This window comes from Drosophila montana, unplaced genomic scaffold (genome assembly GCF_035044405.1).
Source record: "Drosophila montana isolate Dmon_TW-CO22-7 unplaced genomic scaffold, ASM3504440v1 contig_1083_1, whole genome shotgun sequence".
Taxonomy (NCBI): domain Eukaryota; kingdom Metazoa; phylum Arthropoda; class Insecta; order Diptera; family Drosophilidae; genus Drosophila; species Drosophila montana.
In genome coordinates, this window is record NW_026996074.1 from 1,037,088 (window position 1) to 1,055,589 (window position 18,502).

Consider the following 18,502-nt stretch of genomic DNA (forward strand, 5'->3'; position numbering starts at 1 on the left):
TTGTGTCTCTCTCAATCCATTTGAGTTTAGCCGTCCCTTGCTCGTGTTGGCACTCAGAAGACAACCACTTCACGCTCAATGTGGATTCAATTTAAACTTCTATTGTGCATTTTCCACACAGCACGCGTTCTTTGCTAACACAATTTTGATGGGGGCTCCATTCCCACAAGGAACAATACGAAAACTGTTATCAAAACAATCCCATTGATGCACCCCACGCGGGATGAGCGATGGTACGAATGTTAATTGACAACTTAATTTTTAATTTAAGTTTAAAGCTTCGACAACTCTTTTGGGACTTTACAGTTGTCCCAAGCAATTATATACCTGATGTTTTAAAGAGTATTGTATTCGTTTTTATACAATACATAAGAAAAAACACTCTATCGTGAAATTTAAATGGATAATTAGATATATACATATAGATATATATATAGTTTAGCAATCATCAAATAACTTGTTTATTTTATTCTTTACATTTTTGGCAGTATCTGAAAACGCTATAAATCCAAGTTTCGTGCTCCATTGACAATATTTTTATTTAGCAACCCGAATGAAGACAAAATCCGCTTTTATTCGAGGTACTCATTTTTATATCCTGAACCCATTGAAATTGAGTAAAAAGGGTAGAATAACTTTGTGAATTGTATGTAACAGGCATCAGGAAGCAACTGCGACCCCATAATGAGTATTTATTCTTACTCAGCATTAACAGCTGGTCGATCTAGTCATAACCGACTGTCCATTCTTATGTTTAAAATTAACGATAACTTCATCTTTTTTCTTAAAATTGATTCTATAAAAAATTGGGGTTTTAGCATATGTCCAAGGATTTAATAACTGGATATAGTATGTAGACTCTCGTATAACATAAAAAAAAATTAGAGATACAGTTTTAAATTTGGCGTTTGCATACGTTTGGCCTTACAATTTCATAAAGATCGGACAATAAACACTGAAGTAAATCACGAAAGCGTTTCCCATAGTGTGGAGCTAGAAGAAGCAGCGCAGAGCAAGTGTCGTGCGTGCGTGTGTGTTGTATTATTCTGTGTATGTATTTGTGGACAGCTCAGCGTTGGTTTTAGGGAAGCTCCGCGCACGGCACGGCTCGACTAGAGCACTCTTACTTTTTAAACTAAAGAATTTTATCCAATTGTTATTTTGCGAATATGATGATATATTTCAATTTTTTGGTCAGCTACTAAATTATGAAATGAATCATTCATATACAGTCAATTTTTATGAATGTGTCGAATAAAATCGTGTTTTATCACATCTAATATTGTAATACTAGACATAAAATTAATTTAAGAATTATTCGATCAAAGGTTTGGTTGCATAAAATCGATAGAGATTTTAGAAATATCACACAAAACAAAATAAAATTATTAAAACTATACGCAAAGCCCTCTTTTATCGAGGATTCCATTATAACTACACAAAACAATAAAATGTACGTAATTGAGATTCACATACGCAGTGTTTTGCTGTTTGGTCAGTATTAAAGTAATTTAACGTGCTTAACTATAAATTAAGTTTGCGTGCATTAACCTAGTCAAAGGTGTTCCAACTTTTACTGCCTGAGAGAATGGCTGCTGTTCAGCTGTCATTGCCAACGTTATGACTTATTATATAGGCGGCGGTTTCCATAGGACATAGTAAAGGCGCCAGTTTCGGCTCAAACTGTTCGAGATCTTGCAGGAATGTTAATGTGGTGCGCTGACAGCGGTCGATAAGTTTCGGCTCCTCTTCATTTTGCAATATATTACATACGTTAAACTGATTAAAAAATATAATATTTATTGTGATGCAGTAAATCGATATCAGTAAAGCGGACTCACTTTTTCCACTGGTGACTCGTCGTTGCACTGCAATAACTGTGTACGGTGCAATACGCAACCAACGCGCTGCTTCTTGGTCGTACTATTTGTTAAGCGGCGCAATACAACGACGTCTAGATCCTCGTTGGCCGGCACGTGACGATATCCAAATTGCTCCTGTACACCCGTCCACTCATTCTCTGTGTAAATAAGCTTATCCAATGGATCAAGCAGTTCTTGGGAAGCCTTGTGTGCCTCTTTAGTCATGTATGTAGCGGGATGCTCTTTCGAGGGACGTACACAACCGTTGATCTTCTCAAGAATAAGGCGATAAATATGTAGCACTGGCTTATTGTCCAGCACGCCCTGGTCTAAGCCACGTTGATCGTCGCTTGCTAGTCGCCGGTCTTGCATTATTTCTAGCTCTCCCGAGGCCAGGGAGGCACCACCCAACGGCTGTCCTGTTAGCAACGTCAGCCGCATGTTGGCATCCTCAATAAACATGGCTGATGGCACCGGATAATAGTTTGCCTGCAACGGTAGTTTCTCGAACCGTCGCCGCTTGATTAATTGCAGTCCATTTAGGTCCGTGAAGAATGTACTGCCGCTGTCAATGCGCGTCTGTAAGCGCATGACAATTTCAATGTTGTCGGTAACACCAATATCCACCAAGTTGCGTATTTCGGGTGCGTCGCCACGCAGAATGGTCTGATGGATCACGTGGGGCAAGCCTACGCTAACATACGACTCCAACTTTCCCTCGCTGACAAGTACAACAGGCGGATTTCCCGTTATCGGCACTGCGGGCCCATTTGGCAGAAACAAATAGGCGCCGGACTTATCTCCATGCGTGCGAGTGCCATACTTAAGGAACTTGAGGTGCACGGGCACGGGGGGGCCGTCAGGTGTTAGCTGCATCGATTTCAGCAAGCCATATTCGGAAAAAGCCAATATGGGCCCGGTGCCTACACGCAGTGAAAACTCGCTATGCTCACTAAACTTGGTATCCTCTGGATATTGGCCTAAACTCACCGAAAGTGGACTGCCGTTGAACAGTAAATGGGAAGCATAGGAGGTGTGACTACACATTATCAATTAAAGAAATAGGATAAAGGATTTGTAAAATATTTGCATTGTTTAACATATACACAACTTACGCGGGCTTTGATGTTAAGACCGTTAGTAAATAAGTCGCCAGTCCCATGGGCGGCACGCGTGCCTTAAAAAGAATACGGTACTTAGTTGTGGAGCCTTGTGGATTGACGGTTTTGCTGATCGTATCGTGATGCCAGCTCCAGACGGGTGACACTTGCGCTTCCACTGAATTACCTGCTAAATCGCTAACGCTCACAAACGGGCTAGAAACATAAAAATCCACTAGCTGCTCCCGCCAGTGCGGAACAGTGTTGTGCAAGACAACATGCTTTGTGGGTAGTTCCTCGCCGAGAATAATTGTAGTGCGGCTCTCCTCCACACCTACGCCGGGCCAGCGCGAATCATCCAACGTAAAATAGTGAAAATTTAAGTCCGCACTGTAAATTGATGGCTTCGTGAGCAGCCGATAAACTGCCTGTTGCATTACAAACTGACATGTCTTAAGGGCATCTACCATGCGCTTCTCATAGTCCTGCATCACATGCGTTTTAGCGGTGCCTGTGATGCCGTCGTGATGCTGAAAAAGCGATAGCTCTCGGCGAGCCAGTTCTAGCTTTTGGCTAAAACCAGCTTGCGCGTCCCAATTCTGCCAGGCATGAAGCATTTCCGCGGCTCGCAAATAGTGCATGAGCACGCGATCCATGCGCTTATGATATGGACGAGAGGTGTAATAGCCACTCCAGTAGTTGTCAGCTCGGTCCGCATAGGTAAAGAAATCGCCGCTCAGAGAAGGAAAATTCTGTCCAGTTTGATGCACGGCCTCAAAATACTCATTTAGTGTACCAAACTGGGCCTCCACGTTGAAATTCGGATTACCGTTGATGTATTCAAAAAGCTTTTCATAGTTAACACGTTGCACATCCCATTCCACGTTCTGTTTATATCGAAAATCGTCGCCCAGGGGCACCAGCAATACGTTCGTTCGGTACAATTCGGCCTTTTTCTTCCACTGATCCACCAGCATTTCGGAGCGTGCGGCCACATTGCTTTCGTCGATTGGACGAGGCGGGACGCGCCAAGGGCAGCTCAGTCCAAATCCACCTATGCGCTTAAAGTCGAACTGACAGCATACCTTGGGATCAGGACCGCATGTATGCGGAATATCATAGGAGTAAAAGGGCATCATGTGCGTGAACAGGGCTGTGTTTTCACGCGTTTCCCATGTCTGACGCCAATAGAACTCCAGCTGCCGTTGCTGTGCTAGCTCTTTCTTCACAGAGTAATGTGTACGCTGTATAAGTAGATTCCTTATACCGCTTCTTTGGAGTATATAAGGTAAAGTAGGGCTGTGCCCGAAAGGGTCTATAGCCCAGGATGCGGTGGGCGTTACGTTCAGATGCTTATTTAACCAGGACTGACCCTCCGTCAGTTGCAGGAGCACATTACGCCAATGCGAATTGGCCTCGTCGGGCATTACCCACCCACCGGTAACGAATTCTAGCTGGCCCTTCTTTACAATCCTGTAAAAATTTTTAATGTGCGTTACATTAATTTAAAATTTCTCAATTCAATTGCATACATTTTCATTTGCTGCTTCTTGTTTTCGCCTAAATCTTCAAAAAAACGTGAAAAATATGAAATTTCAGCCCAAATGAATTTCATATCAGGATTCTCAGTTAGATGCCGCAACGCATTCGATAAGATGTGTTTTGTATCTGTCAGAAAAAATTGATAACTTTAATCAAAGCAATTAAAAACACGTGTTTAGTATGCATGTTTACTGATTTTACCAAAAATGATAGTTTCAACATTATCAACACATTATTAGGAAAGTGTTAAACTTTTGAGAAGACAACTTCGACCACAAAAAAGTAAGGCATAGTAGATAGTCTCTTAATTTTAAAGCTTACTTTTTTAATCACCTGATGGTTATATATCTTATATTATCTCCAATAATCAAATACTGATTCCTTGAATTACAAAACTTTTCGTTTGAAACATTTTTCAGGAATTTCGATTTAAATTAAGCGTTTCCTAACTCATTGAATTCAAATAATAAAAACGGCTATCATACCATAGAGTAATTATCTCTGGAAAATGTTAATTAAAGTGTATGCAGATGATTATCAAGTCTGTTGCAGCAATATTCTAATTGAAAATTAAAAATATACTGTTAACATTGTATTGGCTTGCTTTTGTCGCGCAAATGTTTTAAGTGCTTTAAGCCAATGCATTTAAATTGAAAAATGCAGTAGTTTCGCGTACGGCGAGTAAGACTAGTGTAGAACTTTGGATGGGCTCACCAGCGTTATAATAGTCCTCGAACGTTTTTATCCAGCCGGGATCGTTATGGGAGTGCGGCACAACAAACACTTTCAGCATGTGTTGTTGATTGTACTTGAGCGGATCGTATTTTATGTTCCACCCTTGCTTCCAAACGCCGCCATCAATATCGGCAAACGACATTTGGTCATATAATTCGAGCATTTGCACATCCACTTGCGGCAACTGATTAACTACGTCAGCACATTCTCCAGCTTCGTCGGCTTCATTGTTGACTGAATCGACGGCTAGAATATCGTCATTTTCTCTGGTTTTGGCCGGTCTTTTTGCAGAACGTTCGCGTGAATTTCGCATTTCGTGGCCCTCTTGTAGCAATACATTCTCCAGTTGTTGCAGCTTGTTTTCAAGCGCTATATAATTTGGCTGTCAACATATAAATAAACTTAAGAGTTGGTACTAATCAAAATCCATCACAACCACACAAGCACATTACCTTTTTCGCATTCGGAGCCGGTGCCGCAAAATTAAGGACTACATACAGGCTGAGAAAAATGAGGAGACATCCACAACAAATAAGTAGCGCAAAGCGACGACGAATGCGCAGCATGTCTGTATTAATTGGGCATTGATGCCCTCAATGTTTTTAAAAGTAGCGACGCTGCTGCTTTTTATACTTCCGAAAAGACTTGCGTGGTCTTTTCACATAAACAAATGCCAAGCTAAGCGATGAACCGATATATCGATAAGCAAAAAATAGGACTGCCACCTATCTCACTTCGATCGAAGTGACAGCCCTGCCTTTCATTTTCCGATTTTCCCGCAAAGCGTATCGGTTTACGGTTAATTAAATAAAAGTATATTTTGTTGGAAATATAAAACACAGTGTGATCATAATGGTGTTACATGTGAAAATTGTAAGCCCAGCACTGCACTGAGCTTTGAAGCCAGGAGAATATAGTAAAGCGTTGAATCTTAAACTGTTCGTGTGTATGTGTACGCAAGTATATCGATTTCTGCAGAATCCTTGGCAGCATCCACTACAGAGGCATCCATAAGCAAGCGATATAAGTAAATAGCGTAGCATTGTGCAAACCTCTAAGCCTTGCATTAAGTGCGTCCACAAGCCGCGCCCATGCCTTGAGCTTTACATTTAAATGCTAATTGAACCTTGTCGCCATACATTTTTAGAATTTGTTGTCCATTGCGCCATGAAGCGTCAGAACGTTAGAACCCTGTCGCTGGTGGTGTGCACATTTACCTATTTGCTCATCGGAGCGGCAGTCTTTGACTCGCTTGAATCACAAACTGAAGCAAAGCGTTGGGAATTTTTGCAAGGTACATATACATATATGTGATCAGTATATACTCCGGCAAGATTCAAAAGCACCAACTACTATTCGCAATCACCCGTCAAAATAAAACAAAAAATTACCTTAAATCCAAATCATCTTCATCATGCATTCCCAACGTTTTATAACTGGCTCTTTTTTTTTTATTTTTGTAACAGATTATATATGTATCTATGTTTTTATTTAAAATTCGAATATAAAATTAACCAAATACCTATAATTTTGAATACCCTAAACCAAACCAAAATGGATAAAAAGACTGTAAGGTTTTTTGCAAATGTGTGTACATTTATTCTTGGTCAACATCAATAGTCGAGTCGATCTAACTAAGTTCGACTGTGTGTCCGTATGAATGAACGCGTCGATCTCAGAACCTATAACAGCTGGCGACTTGAACGTAGGTCTTCGTTGTGTACGCGCAGTACCATTTTTTTTAAATCATTGATTACTTGCTCCCTTTCCAAGCAATCAATATGAATGTATAACGAATTTCGGTTTCGAATGTACGAATATTCTATACAAAATGAGCTACTGCGCGAAACTTCCTTAGGATCAGTTAAGAAGCTATTGAAGTTGTTGAAAAGACAGGTGACAGCTTTCGCAAAGCACAAGAACTTCACTATACATAAGCACACATAATAGAATTGTTTTAGTTCAGTTCCTCTTAAATCAATACCAGTTCTTGAAAGGGATGTAAAATATGTGGAAATGGCAAGTGGCTCTACACCGGCAGAAGGGAACTCACTTTTGTTATACATATTTTTAATACTGCTAGTTATCCCTTTACCCATTGAATAGGTAAAAAAGTGTTAACCTTGGAGAAGGTTCAGGGTATCCCCTAGTCGGGCACCCCCGACTTGTTTTTAATACGAGCTATTGATCTGTGTTATCTTATCGCTTCTTATGCTACTTTTTATTTAATAATTGGCCCTGAATTTGAATATTGATATTGGATCTCGGATCAAATTTTGTTTTCATGCCGTAGCGATAAAGAATAATTTCGTTGAGAAATACAATGTGAGTGCAGAAGACTACCGGATGATCGAAATAGTAATAATAGAGAACAAACCACACAAGGCGGGACCTCAGTGGAAATTCGCTGGCGCATTTTATTTCGCCACTGTGGTGCTAGCAATGATTGGTAAATATTACATGTAATGTTAATGCAATTAAATTGTATTGATTTAAATATAACAAAAAATTAATTATAAAGCTTATGAAAGCCGCACGAATCCAAAATACATCAAGTTTTTAAAATATAAATATAAGAACTTAAATGACGCGTGCAAAACACACATCAGTATAAGAACCGAGACAATATATTATTTATTTGTGTATATTTAAAAAGTATAGTCAAATTCATGAGTTAATCAGATAATTAGGATATTAATGCACATTTTGCTAGCTCATTCTAATAACTTTATATGAAACGATTTTTCAACTATTTATGATCAGATTATGTCAAACTCAATAAATAATTAATTGAAAAGTGCCAAAGTTATTCAGACTGGTGTATGAATAGGGCTTAGAAAATGTGGTCTGATTAATTTTTTTCACGAATCTAAAACGGCTTAAGACCAATATTGTTACGGGAATATATATATATGTATATACTAGCGGGTATATATAAAATAAATTTTCTCAAATATCTTTGAAAATTATTTTGAAACTGATCGGACGGTAAACGGATAGAATTTCCCAAATCGCTGAAACATGTATTCATTAAACTCTTATGCAGAGCTCTGAAAATAAGTTTGAAGCAAATCGGTCTAAACTTAAAACTTCCCCAAAAAAGTCATAGAATCTCACTTTTTACCGAGGATGCTTTGATTCTGCGAAAAATGTGAAACACGTCCCAAATGATTTTTCATAAAGATTCTTGAAAATGAATTTGAGCGCGAAACGTAATCCACCAAATCTTTGGTAAACAAAAAAGTAGCATACAAACTTTTTTCGCGATTTTTACACACTTAACGTGCACCTACATCACATAAAGTAACTACAGTGCAAATTTCAGCTTCCTAGCTCTTTCGGTTTGGGCTGTGCGTTGATCATCAATCAGTTAGTCAGTCAGTTATATATATATACTAGCGGGTATAACCCGACCTTGCCCGTGGCACGTATGTTATAAAATCAATGTTCTCAAAAAAATTTGAAATGATTTTGAAACTGATCGGACGGTAAACAAATAACTTTCATACAAACGTTTTCCACCAATTTACCACTGTATCGGGTGGAATTTCCCAAATCGCTGAAATACGTACTTATTAAGTACTCATGTAGAGCTTTGAAAATAAGTTTGAAGCAAATCGGACACAACTTAAAACTTCGCCCAAAAATTCTTTAAATCGCATTCCCCCCGAAGAAGTTTGAATTCTGCGAAAAGTGTGAAACACGTATCAAATGATTTTTCTTATAGATCTCTGGAAATGAATTTAAGCGCGAAACGTCACCCACCAAATCTTTGACCTCCATTTCCACCAAGGAGGAACGTATTTTTCGAAAAGTGTGAAACACCCCTCAAATGAATTTGAACAAAGATCTTTGAAAATAAGTTTGAGGCCGATCCGATGGTAAACAAAAAAGTTACATACAAACGTTTTTCGCGATTTTGCCACACTTGCGGGTGGAATTTCCTGAAACCCCGTCTTAACGTGCACCTACATCCCATAAGGTAGCTACAGTGAAAATTTCAGCTTCCTAGCTCTTACGGTTTGGGCTGTGCGTTGATCGCCAATCAGTCAGTCAGTTAGTCAGTCAGTCAGTCAGGACAAACAGTTTTATATATAGAGATTACCTTATGTGATGTAGGTGCACGTTATATATATATATATATATATATATATATGCAGATGCATGTGTGTATATTTATATGTATGTGCGGAATATTTATATTTTTCAGGATATGGGCACTCCACGCCAACCACTGTGGCCGGAAAGTTATTTACAATGTTCTATGCGATGGTATGAAATACTAAATACTTATTAACTAGCACAAGCTGCTCTCATTTATCTGAAGCTAATATATGTTTCCCTTTTAGGTGGGCATTCCCCTTGGGTTGGTTATGTTCCAGTCCATTGGTGAGCGTTTGAACAAGTTTGCGTCCGTGATAATTAGACGCGCAAAGCGGGCAAGTGGAGCGCGATGCACTGACGCCACTGAAATGAACCTGATGTTGGCCACTGGAATGCTCTCCTCGATTATTATAACGACCGGAGCAGCTGTTTTCTCTCGCTATGAGGGCTGGAGCTACTTTGACAGCTTTTACTATTGCTTTGTCACGCTGACCACTATTGGTTTTGGAGACTATGTGGCCCTCCAAAATGACCAGGCGCTGACGAACAAGCCCGGATATGTGGCCCTAAGCTTAGTATTTATACTGTTTGGACTAGCAGTGGTAGCCGCCAGTATTAACCTGCTTGTACTACGATTCATGACAATGTCAGTCCCTTTTTAGATCTATAGTTCAAGAGCTAAGCAATAATGGTTTTTATTCTCTATTTTCGCTGTAGGCAAGCCGAAGACGCCAAGAGGGACGAACAGGATGCCCAAAATCTTGCTGCTGGCAACCAGCCACTCACATTTGATGACGAGTCTACGTACAACATGCACGGGAAGCTCTTGGAAAACAACTACACGACCGAAAACGATGAGACGGTGTCCCTGTGCTCTTGCACATGCATGGGTGGGACACGGTGTTTAAACCACGAGCAATTTGTTGATCCGGATTTCCAGCCGATGGATATAATTGAAAGCACTCTTTGTCTGAAGCGTGCATCCGTTTAATAGATTCGGCATCGGCAAATTCCGGCAGTCAAATGAACATACATATGTATATGCCAAATTCTTCTAGTGATAATACAGAGTCTGGCCTCTGCAGAGGCTGCCAAATTATATCTGTTTTTGAGAGACCCACGTAGAGAACCCAACCACCATAAGTAGATGTATTCCTCAGTTCTAAATATAGAAAAATAGAAGCTAATCCTTCAAAATATAAACTATACATAAATATTACTATCTATCAAAACTATACAGACTGTATTATTAATAAATCGGTCAAATATATGTATGTATGAATGTATGTATGTATGTACCCATACACATTTACCTAAAAAAAATTTTTACACTTTTCAAAATTTGTAGAATCGAAGTAGTCTAGCATAGGACATTAGCATTTTTAAGTTGTGCCAGTCTCATTCCAACATCGACTCGACTACGATACACGTATAGAGAAAAAGTAAGAAAATTATACGTAAAAATCATTTAAATCGGTTTCTGCCTTCCAAATAGGAATTGCTCTCCAGAAAATTCGGAAAAATATTTCCAGCAAAATTGAATTTCATTGTTTCTCGTAGTCGTAATCATGCGTGAAATCGTGCACATTCAGGCTGGCCAATGCGGCAATCAGATTGGCGGCAAGTTCTGGGAGGTCATCTCAGACGAGCATTGCATCGACGCGACGGGGACATATTACGGCGATAGTGACTTACAGTTGGAACGCATCAATGTCTATTACAATGAAGCCACTGGCGCCAAGTATGTGCCACGAGCTATACTTGTTGACCTGGAGCCGGGAACCATGGACTCTGTGCGTTCGGGAGCATTTGGTCAAATCTTTAGACCAGATAACTTTGTGTTCGGCCAGTCTGGCGCGGGCAATAATTGGGCCAAGGGTCACTACACCGAAGGTGCTGAACTAGTAGATTCTGTGCTAGATGTGGTTCGCAAGGAATCTGAAGGCTGTGATTGTCTACAGGTAGGTACTAATCATATTTTTTCCAAAGGCGAGGTAATCACTTGCTCAAACAGGGATTTCAGCTTACACACTCGTTGGGTGGAGGCACCGGGTCCGGCATGGGCACCTTACTCATTTCAAAGATACGTGAGGAATATCCCGATCGTATCATGAATACCTTCTCGGTGGTGCCCTCTCCCAAGGTGTCGGATACCGTGGTCGAGCCCTACAATGCTACCCTAAGTGTTCACCAGTTGGTCGAGAACACTGATGAGACGTACTGCATTGACAATGAGGCGTTGTATGACATCTGCTTCCGCACTTTGAAACTGACCACCCCGACATATGGTGATCTGAATCACTTAGTGTCGGCCACAATGTCTGGAGTTACCACCTGCCTGCGCTTCCCGGGCCAGCTCAACGCTGATCTACGTAAGCTCGCTGTTAACATGGTTCCTTTCCCGCGCCTACACTTCTTTATGCCCGGTTTTGCACCGTTAACTTCGCGTGGATCCCAGCAGTATCGCGCCCTGACCGTACCCGAGCTGACACAGCAGATGTTTGATGCCAAGAACATGATGGCTGCCTGTGATCCACGGCATGGGCGCTACCTAACCGTGGCGGCTATCTTCCGCGGCCGAATGTCCATGAAGGAGGTGGACGAACAGATGCTTAATATACAAAACAAGAACAGTAGCTTCTTTGTTGAGTGGATTCCAAACAACTGCAAGACAGCCGTGTGCGACATTCCGCCTAGAGGCCTGAAGATGTCGGCTACATTCATTGGCAACTCGACGGCCATTCAAGAGTTATTTAAACGTGTTTCCGAGCAGTTCACGGCCATGTTCCGTCGCAAGGCCTTCTTGCATTGGTATACCGGTGAGGGTATGGACGAGATGGAGTTTACAGAGGCTGAGAGCAACATGAACGATTTGGTATCAGAATATCAGCAGTACCAGGAGGCCACTGCCGACGAGGAGGGCGAATTCGACGAGGATGAGGAAGGCGGCGGCGACGAATAGTTTGAAACAACAGTTCTTACACATGCGCGCAACCCCAATCAGAAGAAACAAACGACCGACTACATACTTAACCACTTTCCACTTGTGTTACGTATTTGTTACATAGTTTAGAAGTTTTGCTTCCCTATTGATGGTGCGACATACATAGCACACAAATAAAAAGCCGCGTCTAAATAAATCTGCCATGGTGCCAATATCAATTACATACATATATGTCTGGCAACGCTGTGGGCCCGCTGGGAGGGACTGTCAAAGTGACATTTTATGGTCATGTCTTCGACAATGCCCGAAACGCCGCTTTCCTCAAGATGCGGCTTTGTACGCGGTCGCAAGCGCATTAAACCGCATCCCGTCTCGGATCTACGGAAGGCAACCGACTTTGAGATGCCCAGCACAGACGAGGAGAATGAAGAACATTGTAACTTGCTGTACTTCGCGGAATCACCGATTATACCACTGGCCAATATTAGTGAAAGCAACTCTTTCCAAGAAAGAAAACCTGCCAAGCGTTACCCATTGCGTAAAAAATCCTGACTGCACCAACATTTTCGCAATCAATTTTTTATTTTATTGAAATGTTTACAATATTTGTGACAGGAACAGCAGCGGGAGCGCTTAAACGTAAACGTAAATTAAACTAACTAAATAACTTTTGAGATAATATATATAAAGGTATACATAGACATAAATAGACAATGCAATTTTCGAGCTTATACATCATCAAAAAGACCCCGTGGTGGCGGACCAACAATGCGACGTTCGTTCTCCTCGTCGTATGCATCTTCCTGCTCGATAGCGCCACGGAAACCGACCTGCATTTGAGTGCTGACACCGAAACGATCATTGATTTCTTCCGACAGCGAGCGTGGTACGTTCAGCGCCGAGGAGGACGCTACCGCAGCGTAGTCATAACTTACGTCACCATCTCGTAGCAAACCATCAGCTGGCGTACGACTGCTGGTCAATGGACCAGCAATGCCCCCACTACTTAAGCCGACAGCGCCACGATATTTGCCAATGTAATCATGGCTAGACAGTGTGTCAGGTCTCGAAAAGTCACGCCGTCTGGCAATTGCCTCCTCGGCCCGCTGTCGGCGTCGCTTCTCGCGAGCTATTAAATCTTTGCCCTCTTGCACCAGCTCCGTGGCGATAGTTTCATGCTGCAAGAACTGTTGAAAGCCCAATGCGTTGAGCGCACGACTGCCCAAACTGAACCAGGTGGCGAGACAAAATGCTAACATACACATGGGAAAATAAATGTTGAAGCCATTCGAAATAATACCAATGACATCCATATGACCCATTATTTGTGTGTAATATGTTTCCATGATACGCTGCAAAAACACGAGTGTAAATTAATGGCGTACAGTTTTTGAAAGTCATTTTCAGCGAACTCACCGTCTGTATTATGTGCGAATCCATGTGAATGAGTCCCAAAAAGTTAAGACACATGGGCGGCGTTAGTCGGCAGAGCAGCATTCCACTGAATATCAAGCTGTGTTCGTTGGTCTGATGATGCGGTGCCAAGTAATATAGGTTCAGGAACCGAATGCGCAGAATTGTGGAATAGGTGCAGTAAAAGAAGTAGCACAGCACCATCATAGAAAATATCTCAATGGTAAAGAAGTCATTGCTAGCGTTGGCCACATTAATGACATTCGCGAAAATGGAGAGCACTGGGTGGCGACTAAAGAAGGTGAGCTCGCTCCACACGACCATCGCGGACATTGTTGCCGTTAAAACGCACAACGCTTTGAGAAACGGCGCCTTAAATAGGCACTCCCAGTACCATTGTATCGTGGCGCTATAACAAATTCTTTCCAATTGCGAGCGTTGGCGGGGAAACTCTGTTTTGAAGCGGTGTTCCGCCGAGTGTATATTCCGAGCCACATCCTCGAGATGCAGAACCGCATTAACCTGCACGCTCCAAAGCGCCTCAGTGCGCTGCAGTGTTTGCAGTGATTTGATCACCTGCTTGTGTATACGAACCAGCGCCTTCTCTGAGGGTACGATGGTAGAGGTGGTTCCACCCATGCCGTTGCCTCCGCTGCGCGCAAAATTTCGACTGGCTCGTTCTTGCAGCTCAATAGGTACTTTTCGCATTATTGTCTCGACGCACGGACGTAAATCATGATTGTTGGGTACAGCCCGACTGATGCATTGCAGCGATTCGAGTACATCGTCTACATGCTCCTCCGCCTCTGCCTTGTCCGTACTGAGCTTCGCAGCTTTAAAGTAAGCATATTGCAGCGTAAATCCCGGTTTCGCATTGTTCCACAGCGAACGAGGCACCTCTACAAGAGCATAGCCGAGTAACAGAATAAGTAAAAACAGGCCCCAAGTGTTGGAAGCTGATGAGGCGATCGCCTTCAGCTTCTGCCAATCCAGCGATACGCCCTTGACGGCAATGTAAATGAGCAAAACGCCGCATATGAACAAATAGGAGCCATAATATATTGCATTCTCGATCAACGCCGACCTCAGTTTGCCCTTGATTGTGAAATCACCCGCCTTGAGATACGACTGCATCAAAGGCATGATTAGCCATGTGAGGAACTGCGAGCTCCAGTAGATGATGCGCCACAAATTTGGAAATACAGACGCTGGCACCATGCCCCAGGGCTCCTGGCAATCATCTGGGTGCAATTTTATTGTTGTGATAGTAGTTGTTGTTATGTTGCCATTGCCCATGGTGTTTCCCACTGCTGATTCTGGCACCGGTTTATGCTTTTCCTCACACTGTCGATACAGCGTCTGCAATAATGAATTCTTGTTCAATATTTTATTCACTGTAATTATGAGTTACTTACTGAGGTTACGTCCAACGGAATGGTAAACACTATCAGGAAGGAGAAACACCAGGCCGTCAGCACGGATAGCGTTACAAGGATATGCTGACGTGGTATGTTGCCATAGCGATACAGCATCACACTGGCCAGGAACAAAGCACCGATGATACCAAATGTCAACAAGTATGCCATTTCTAGGTGCTTGTTTACGATTGCAAAAATGTGCTAGTCTTAATTATAATAAGCCGCAGCCTATGCGGCTTCCTGGTGTAGCTCACCAGCGTTGTTCTTGTTGCACTTCGTGCGTTTTTGTTGCAGCTGGCGAGCTGTTTCGCGATGCATTTCCTCGAGACTCTCCAAAGTGTGAGACTTTAGTGGCATTAAGCGCGGTTTAATAAACACTAGCTCAGTTTTGTGTTCGAAAAACAATTTTCCCGTGCTTGGCTCAATTAATTCGATTTTCTCATTTACGTTTCTAAGCAGCTCACGCTCTTTTGTCGACATACTCGGACGGCTGCCGGTAGAGCATTTATGCTAACTGATCAAATTTGCACTAGTTCGGCACCATCAAGTGTGGACGGCAAGGTTGATACGAGCAAGCGTTTGGCTTGTAATTTTACAAATATGCGTCACTGGCAAAAAAGATAACAGACTGTATCCAATTTGTTGTTTATTTCCTTTGGGCAAATTAAAAATTATCGATTTTTCACAAGTAATCGCGATTGGCAACGCTAAAAATGTTTGTTGGCAACAACCACAGTTTAATTACCGAGTTGGCAGCTCTTCGTTTCTATTGTTTTTGTTTTGCTGGCAAACAAGCTGACAAAAATTGTTTGTTGTATTTACTGATATTAAGCAGTTTTTTTTTTAACTTTACAGCCATGGATGCAAACGTCTTAAAGAACGATGGCGAAAAGGTGCACACCTGCCGCACTAGTGGTGACGGCATGGAACAGACCGAAATCACGCCAACTGCGAAAGTAGAACAGGAAAGATCATCAGCCAGTTTCCAAGTCGTTAATAAGGTCAAGCGACCGCAATTGCCGCGTAAGGATAGTACTTCAGTCCAAGAAGCGGTAATTGTGCATAAGACATCCGTAGGCAACTTGTGTTCGTTGCCTCTGCCCTTGCCTGGCCTACACACACTCTACCGGCGCTCCGAAGTCGTAAGCCGGAGCCTTGCACCTGTGCTGCCTAAGGGTGAACTCGTCCAACTCAAGCCCAGGCTGGTGAGCACCTCTGAACCACTGCCGGAACATAAGAAAACTAAGCCACCAAAATTCGTGCCTTATGAACCATATCCAGGTGCCGTGAATTCCATGACACCTGCTCAGCAAACCGCAAAGCACAAAGTTCAGCGTGTTAGCAAAAATAATTTAGACATTGGAGTGCTTGCGGATCAGGTATCTACGTTGCGCACCCTTGAGCTAGACCTAGAGGATGCAGATGGAAAACACGCTGATACAAGCAACGCAGGCAGCGAGGAATTGCGGCGACTGAAGCAAGAGTTAACAAAAACGCGCCAGGAGCGCGATCATTTTCAAGCACAGTATAAATTCCAGACTCAGGTTAACGGAGAGCTTAAAAGCCTGTTGGTAGCCTCCGTTGGTGAGGATTTGCAAACCCGCGTCAATTTGCTAACAGAGGATAAATTGCAACTTGCTCGCGCCTTGCTCGATACGGCCAACAATTTAACCACACACACAGAACAAATCGAATTTTTGGCCAGCCAGTGCGAGGTATGGCGCTCCAAGTTCTTGGCCAGCAGCGTTATGGTCGAGGAACTAGCCCGCTGGAAAGCCGATCTGACGCAAAAAAATCAAATGCTTAACGAATCAACTAAACAACTGATGCACACCACACATCAAATTCGGGAAATTCAATTGGACATACTAAAGCAACTGAAGTTCCTAGCCAAAATACGCTATCTAAATTTGCCCGCCACGGATGTTATCAGTCTAAGCGCGGAGAACTTAAATATACTACAACGCATGGTGTTGCACTCAGGTCTGGGCATTCCTGAGACAACGCTCAAGCTATCTAGCGCCACAACGAGTCCGCTCTGTGATGCAGAAAAGTATGCTGTGCAAGTAAGTTGATCTCCAGTAGCAATTTTCAGATGGAATTGTACATTAAATGCTTTTCAGGCCCTGGAATTTGTTAGTCAGCCGCTGATGGCCACGGATGAAGCTATTCGAGCGCTTTTCGGGCAGGTGCAACGTCCGAATTACATGTCAGCAACTAGCGAGTCAGAGACAGCATCTACCCCTCAGCTAGCGGATTATTAACAATTTTAGATTTTAAGAATATTAAATGTTTATAATTGACAAATGCGATAATAAATCACTTGGACTTCTTTTCGGTGCTATACAGATCAAGACGCCGTTGGCTGAACACTGGAATTTGTTGGCGTACTTGTTCCACCAAGGTAAAATCAATATCGGCTGCCAAAACTTCCTCGCCTTCGCCAGCGGCTTTGACGACTTTAGCCCATGGGTCCACAATCATAGAATGGCCATATGCAACGTACTCTGCACTGGAGTCTCTAGCCGGCGATGTAGTTACCACAAAGAGCTGATTATCATTTGCGCGCGCACGTTGCAAGAGTTCCCAATGCAAAGGACCTGTTGTCATATTAAAAGCGGCCGGGTATATGATCATCTCACACCCAATGTTCCGATAAAGCCGTGCCATCTCCTCAAACCGAATGTCATAGCAAATACCAATCCCAATCTTATGCCCATCAATGCTGATGATTGTAAAGTCGTTGCCAGCAGACAGTGTCTCAGATTCCTTAAAGCGGATACCGCCTTTCACGTCAATATCAAACAGATGCATTTTGCGGTGCTTGCCTAATAGGTCGCCCTTGGGACCCCATACGGTGCAAGTATTGTATATGGCATCGTTCTCGCCCAACTCGGGTATTGTGCCACCCACTATGTAGACCTGATTATCTAGAGCTATTTTCGAGAGCTGCTGGCTGGTGTAGCCATCCGGGATCTGTTCCGCATACTCACGAAAGTATTTTGTGCCATAAGGACAGTTAAAGCACTCGGGTAAGGTCACGAGGCGTGGCTTATGCTTTTTAACAGCCTCTTCAATTTTGTTAATGGCATTTAGCACATTCGCTGTTTTGTCTTTCGAACCCTTTAACTGTAATAAAACAAGACGCATAACTGCCCAAGGAACATCAATACTGAAATGAACGTTAATTTAATCGCCATTTTCACTTACTATTACTGGACTGGCTCATTATACTTGTTATGCGTATTTTGCAACTTAAAAAATATATGAGGTTCCAAAATGCATATACATTAACAAAACACAAACCGATCGAAGTCCATATATTTTGTGGTAGTCTGGCAAGGCTAATTAAGTAGAGCGCAACCAACTTCATGTGTTTTCTAC

At 42.4% G+C, this 18,502-nt stretch overlaps 7 protein-coding genes across 12 annotated transcripts; 3 read left to right on the forward strand and 4 right to left on the reverse strand.

Moving 5' to 3' along the window:
- The first annotated feature begins 208 nt into the window (after positions 1-208).
- Task7 (TWIK-related acid-sensitive K[+] channel 7) lies at positions 209-10,546 on the forward strand. 5 transcript variants are annotated; one of them, XM_064683890.1, is made up of 6 exons: positions 6,011-6,266; positions 6,387-6,533; positions 7,533-7,688; positions 9,450-9,511; positions 9,589-9,989; positions 10,061-10,546. In XM_064683890.1, exons 2-6 carry the CDS (start codon positions 6,407-6,409, stop codon positions 10,332-10,334), a joined length of 1,020 nt encoding a protein of 339 aa, XP_064539960.1. In that variant the 5' UTR covers positions 6,011-6,266; positions 6,387-6,406; the 3' UTR covers positions 10,335-10,546. The 5 variants fall into 5 exon arrangements, with proteins under 5 accessions (XP_064540034.1, XP_064539960.1, XP_064540127.1 ...); XM_064683964.1 differs by lacking the exons at positions 6,011-6,266; positions 6,387-6,533 and adding an exon at positions 209-233; XM_064684057.1 differs by lacking the exon at positions 6,387-6,533 and having other exon boundaries at positions 6,013-6,266.
- Positions 645-5,915, reverse strand: alpha-Man-IIa (alpha-mannosidase 2). Of its 2 annotated transcripts, XM_064682951.1 has the most exons (6): positions 5,692-5,915; positions 5,219-5,621; positions 4,495-4,630; positions 2,978-4,435; positions 1,842-2,901; positions 645-1,779 (listed from the first exon to the last, which is right to left on the reverse strand). In XM_064682951.1, the coding sequence occupies exons 1-6, from the start codon at positions 5,803-5,805 to the stop codon at positions 1,600-1,602; spliced, it is 3,351 nt and encodes a 1,116-aa protein (XP_064539021.1). In that variant the 5' UTR covers positions 5,806-5,915; the 3' UTR covers positions 645-1,599. The 2 variants fall into 2 exon arrangements, with proteins under 2 accessions (XP_064539021.1, XP_064539096.1); XM_064683026.1 differs by lacking the exons at positions 4,495-4,630; positions 5,692-5,915 and having other exon boundaries at positions 5,219-5,358.
- A 204-nt stretch (positions 10,547-10,750) lies between the features above and the next one.
- On the forward strand, positions 10,751-12,483 carry betaTub85D (beta-Tubulin at 85D). Its single transcript, XM_064683489.1, has 2 exons — positions 10,751-11,304; positions 11,358-12,483. Exons 1-2 carry the CDS (start codon positions 10,912-10,914, stop codon positions 12,303-12,305), a joined length of 1,341 nt encoding a protein of 446 aa, XP_064539559.1. The 5' UTR covers positions 10,751-10,911; the 3' UTR covers positions 12,306-12,483.
- Positions 12,484-12,850: 367 nt separating this feature from the next.
- LOC135428957 (LMBR1 domain-containing protein 2 homolog) lies at positions 12,851-15,286 on the reverse strand. The gene is made up of 3 exons (XM_064683134.1): positions 15,116-15,286; positions 13,704-15,059; positions 12,851-13,639 (listed from the first exon to the last, which is right to left on the reverse strand). Exons 1-3 carry the CDS (start codon positions 15,284-15,286, stop codon positions 13,016-13,018), a joined length of 2,151 nt encoding a protein of 716 aa, XP_064539204.1. The 3' UTR covers positions 12,851-13,015.
- BBIP1 (BBSome interacting protein 1) lies at positions 15,269-15,774 on the reverse strand. Its single transcript, XM_064684460.1, has one exon. It carries the CDS (start codon positions 15,596-15,598, stop codon positions 15,347-15,349), a length of 252 nt encoding a protein of 83 aa, XP_064540530.1. The 5' UTR covers positions 15,599-15,774; the 3' UTR covers positions 15,269-15,346.
- A 134-nt stretch (positions 15,775-15,908) lies between these two features.
- On the forward strand, positions 15,909-17,472 carry LOC135429045 (golgin-45). Its single transcript, XM_064683253.1, has 2 exons — positions 15,909-17,184; positions 17,242-17,472. Exons 1-2 carry the CDS (start codon positions 15,976-15,978, stop codon positions 17,380-17,382), a joined length of 1,350 nt encoding a protein of 449 aa, XP_064539323.1. The 5' UTR covers positions 15,909-15,975; the 3' UTR covers positions 17,383-17,472.
- Positions 17,393-18,473, reverse strand: LOC135429750 (omega-amidase NIT2). Its single transcript, XM_064684239.1, has 2 exons — positions 18,329-18,473; positions 17,393-18,270 (listed from the first exon to the last, which is right to left on the reverse strand). Exons 1-2 carry the CDS (start codon positions 18,345-18,347, stop codon positions 17,438-17,440), a joined length of 852 nt encoding a protein of 283 aa, XP_064540309.1. The 5' UTR covers positions 18,348-18,473; the 3' UTR covers positions 17,393-17,437.
- Between the last annotated feature and the right edge of the window lie 29 nt (positions 18,474-18,502).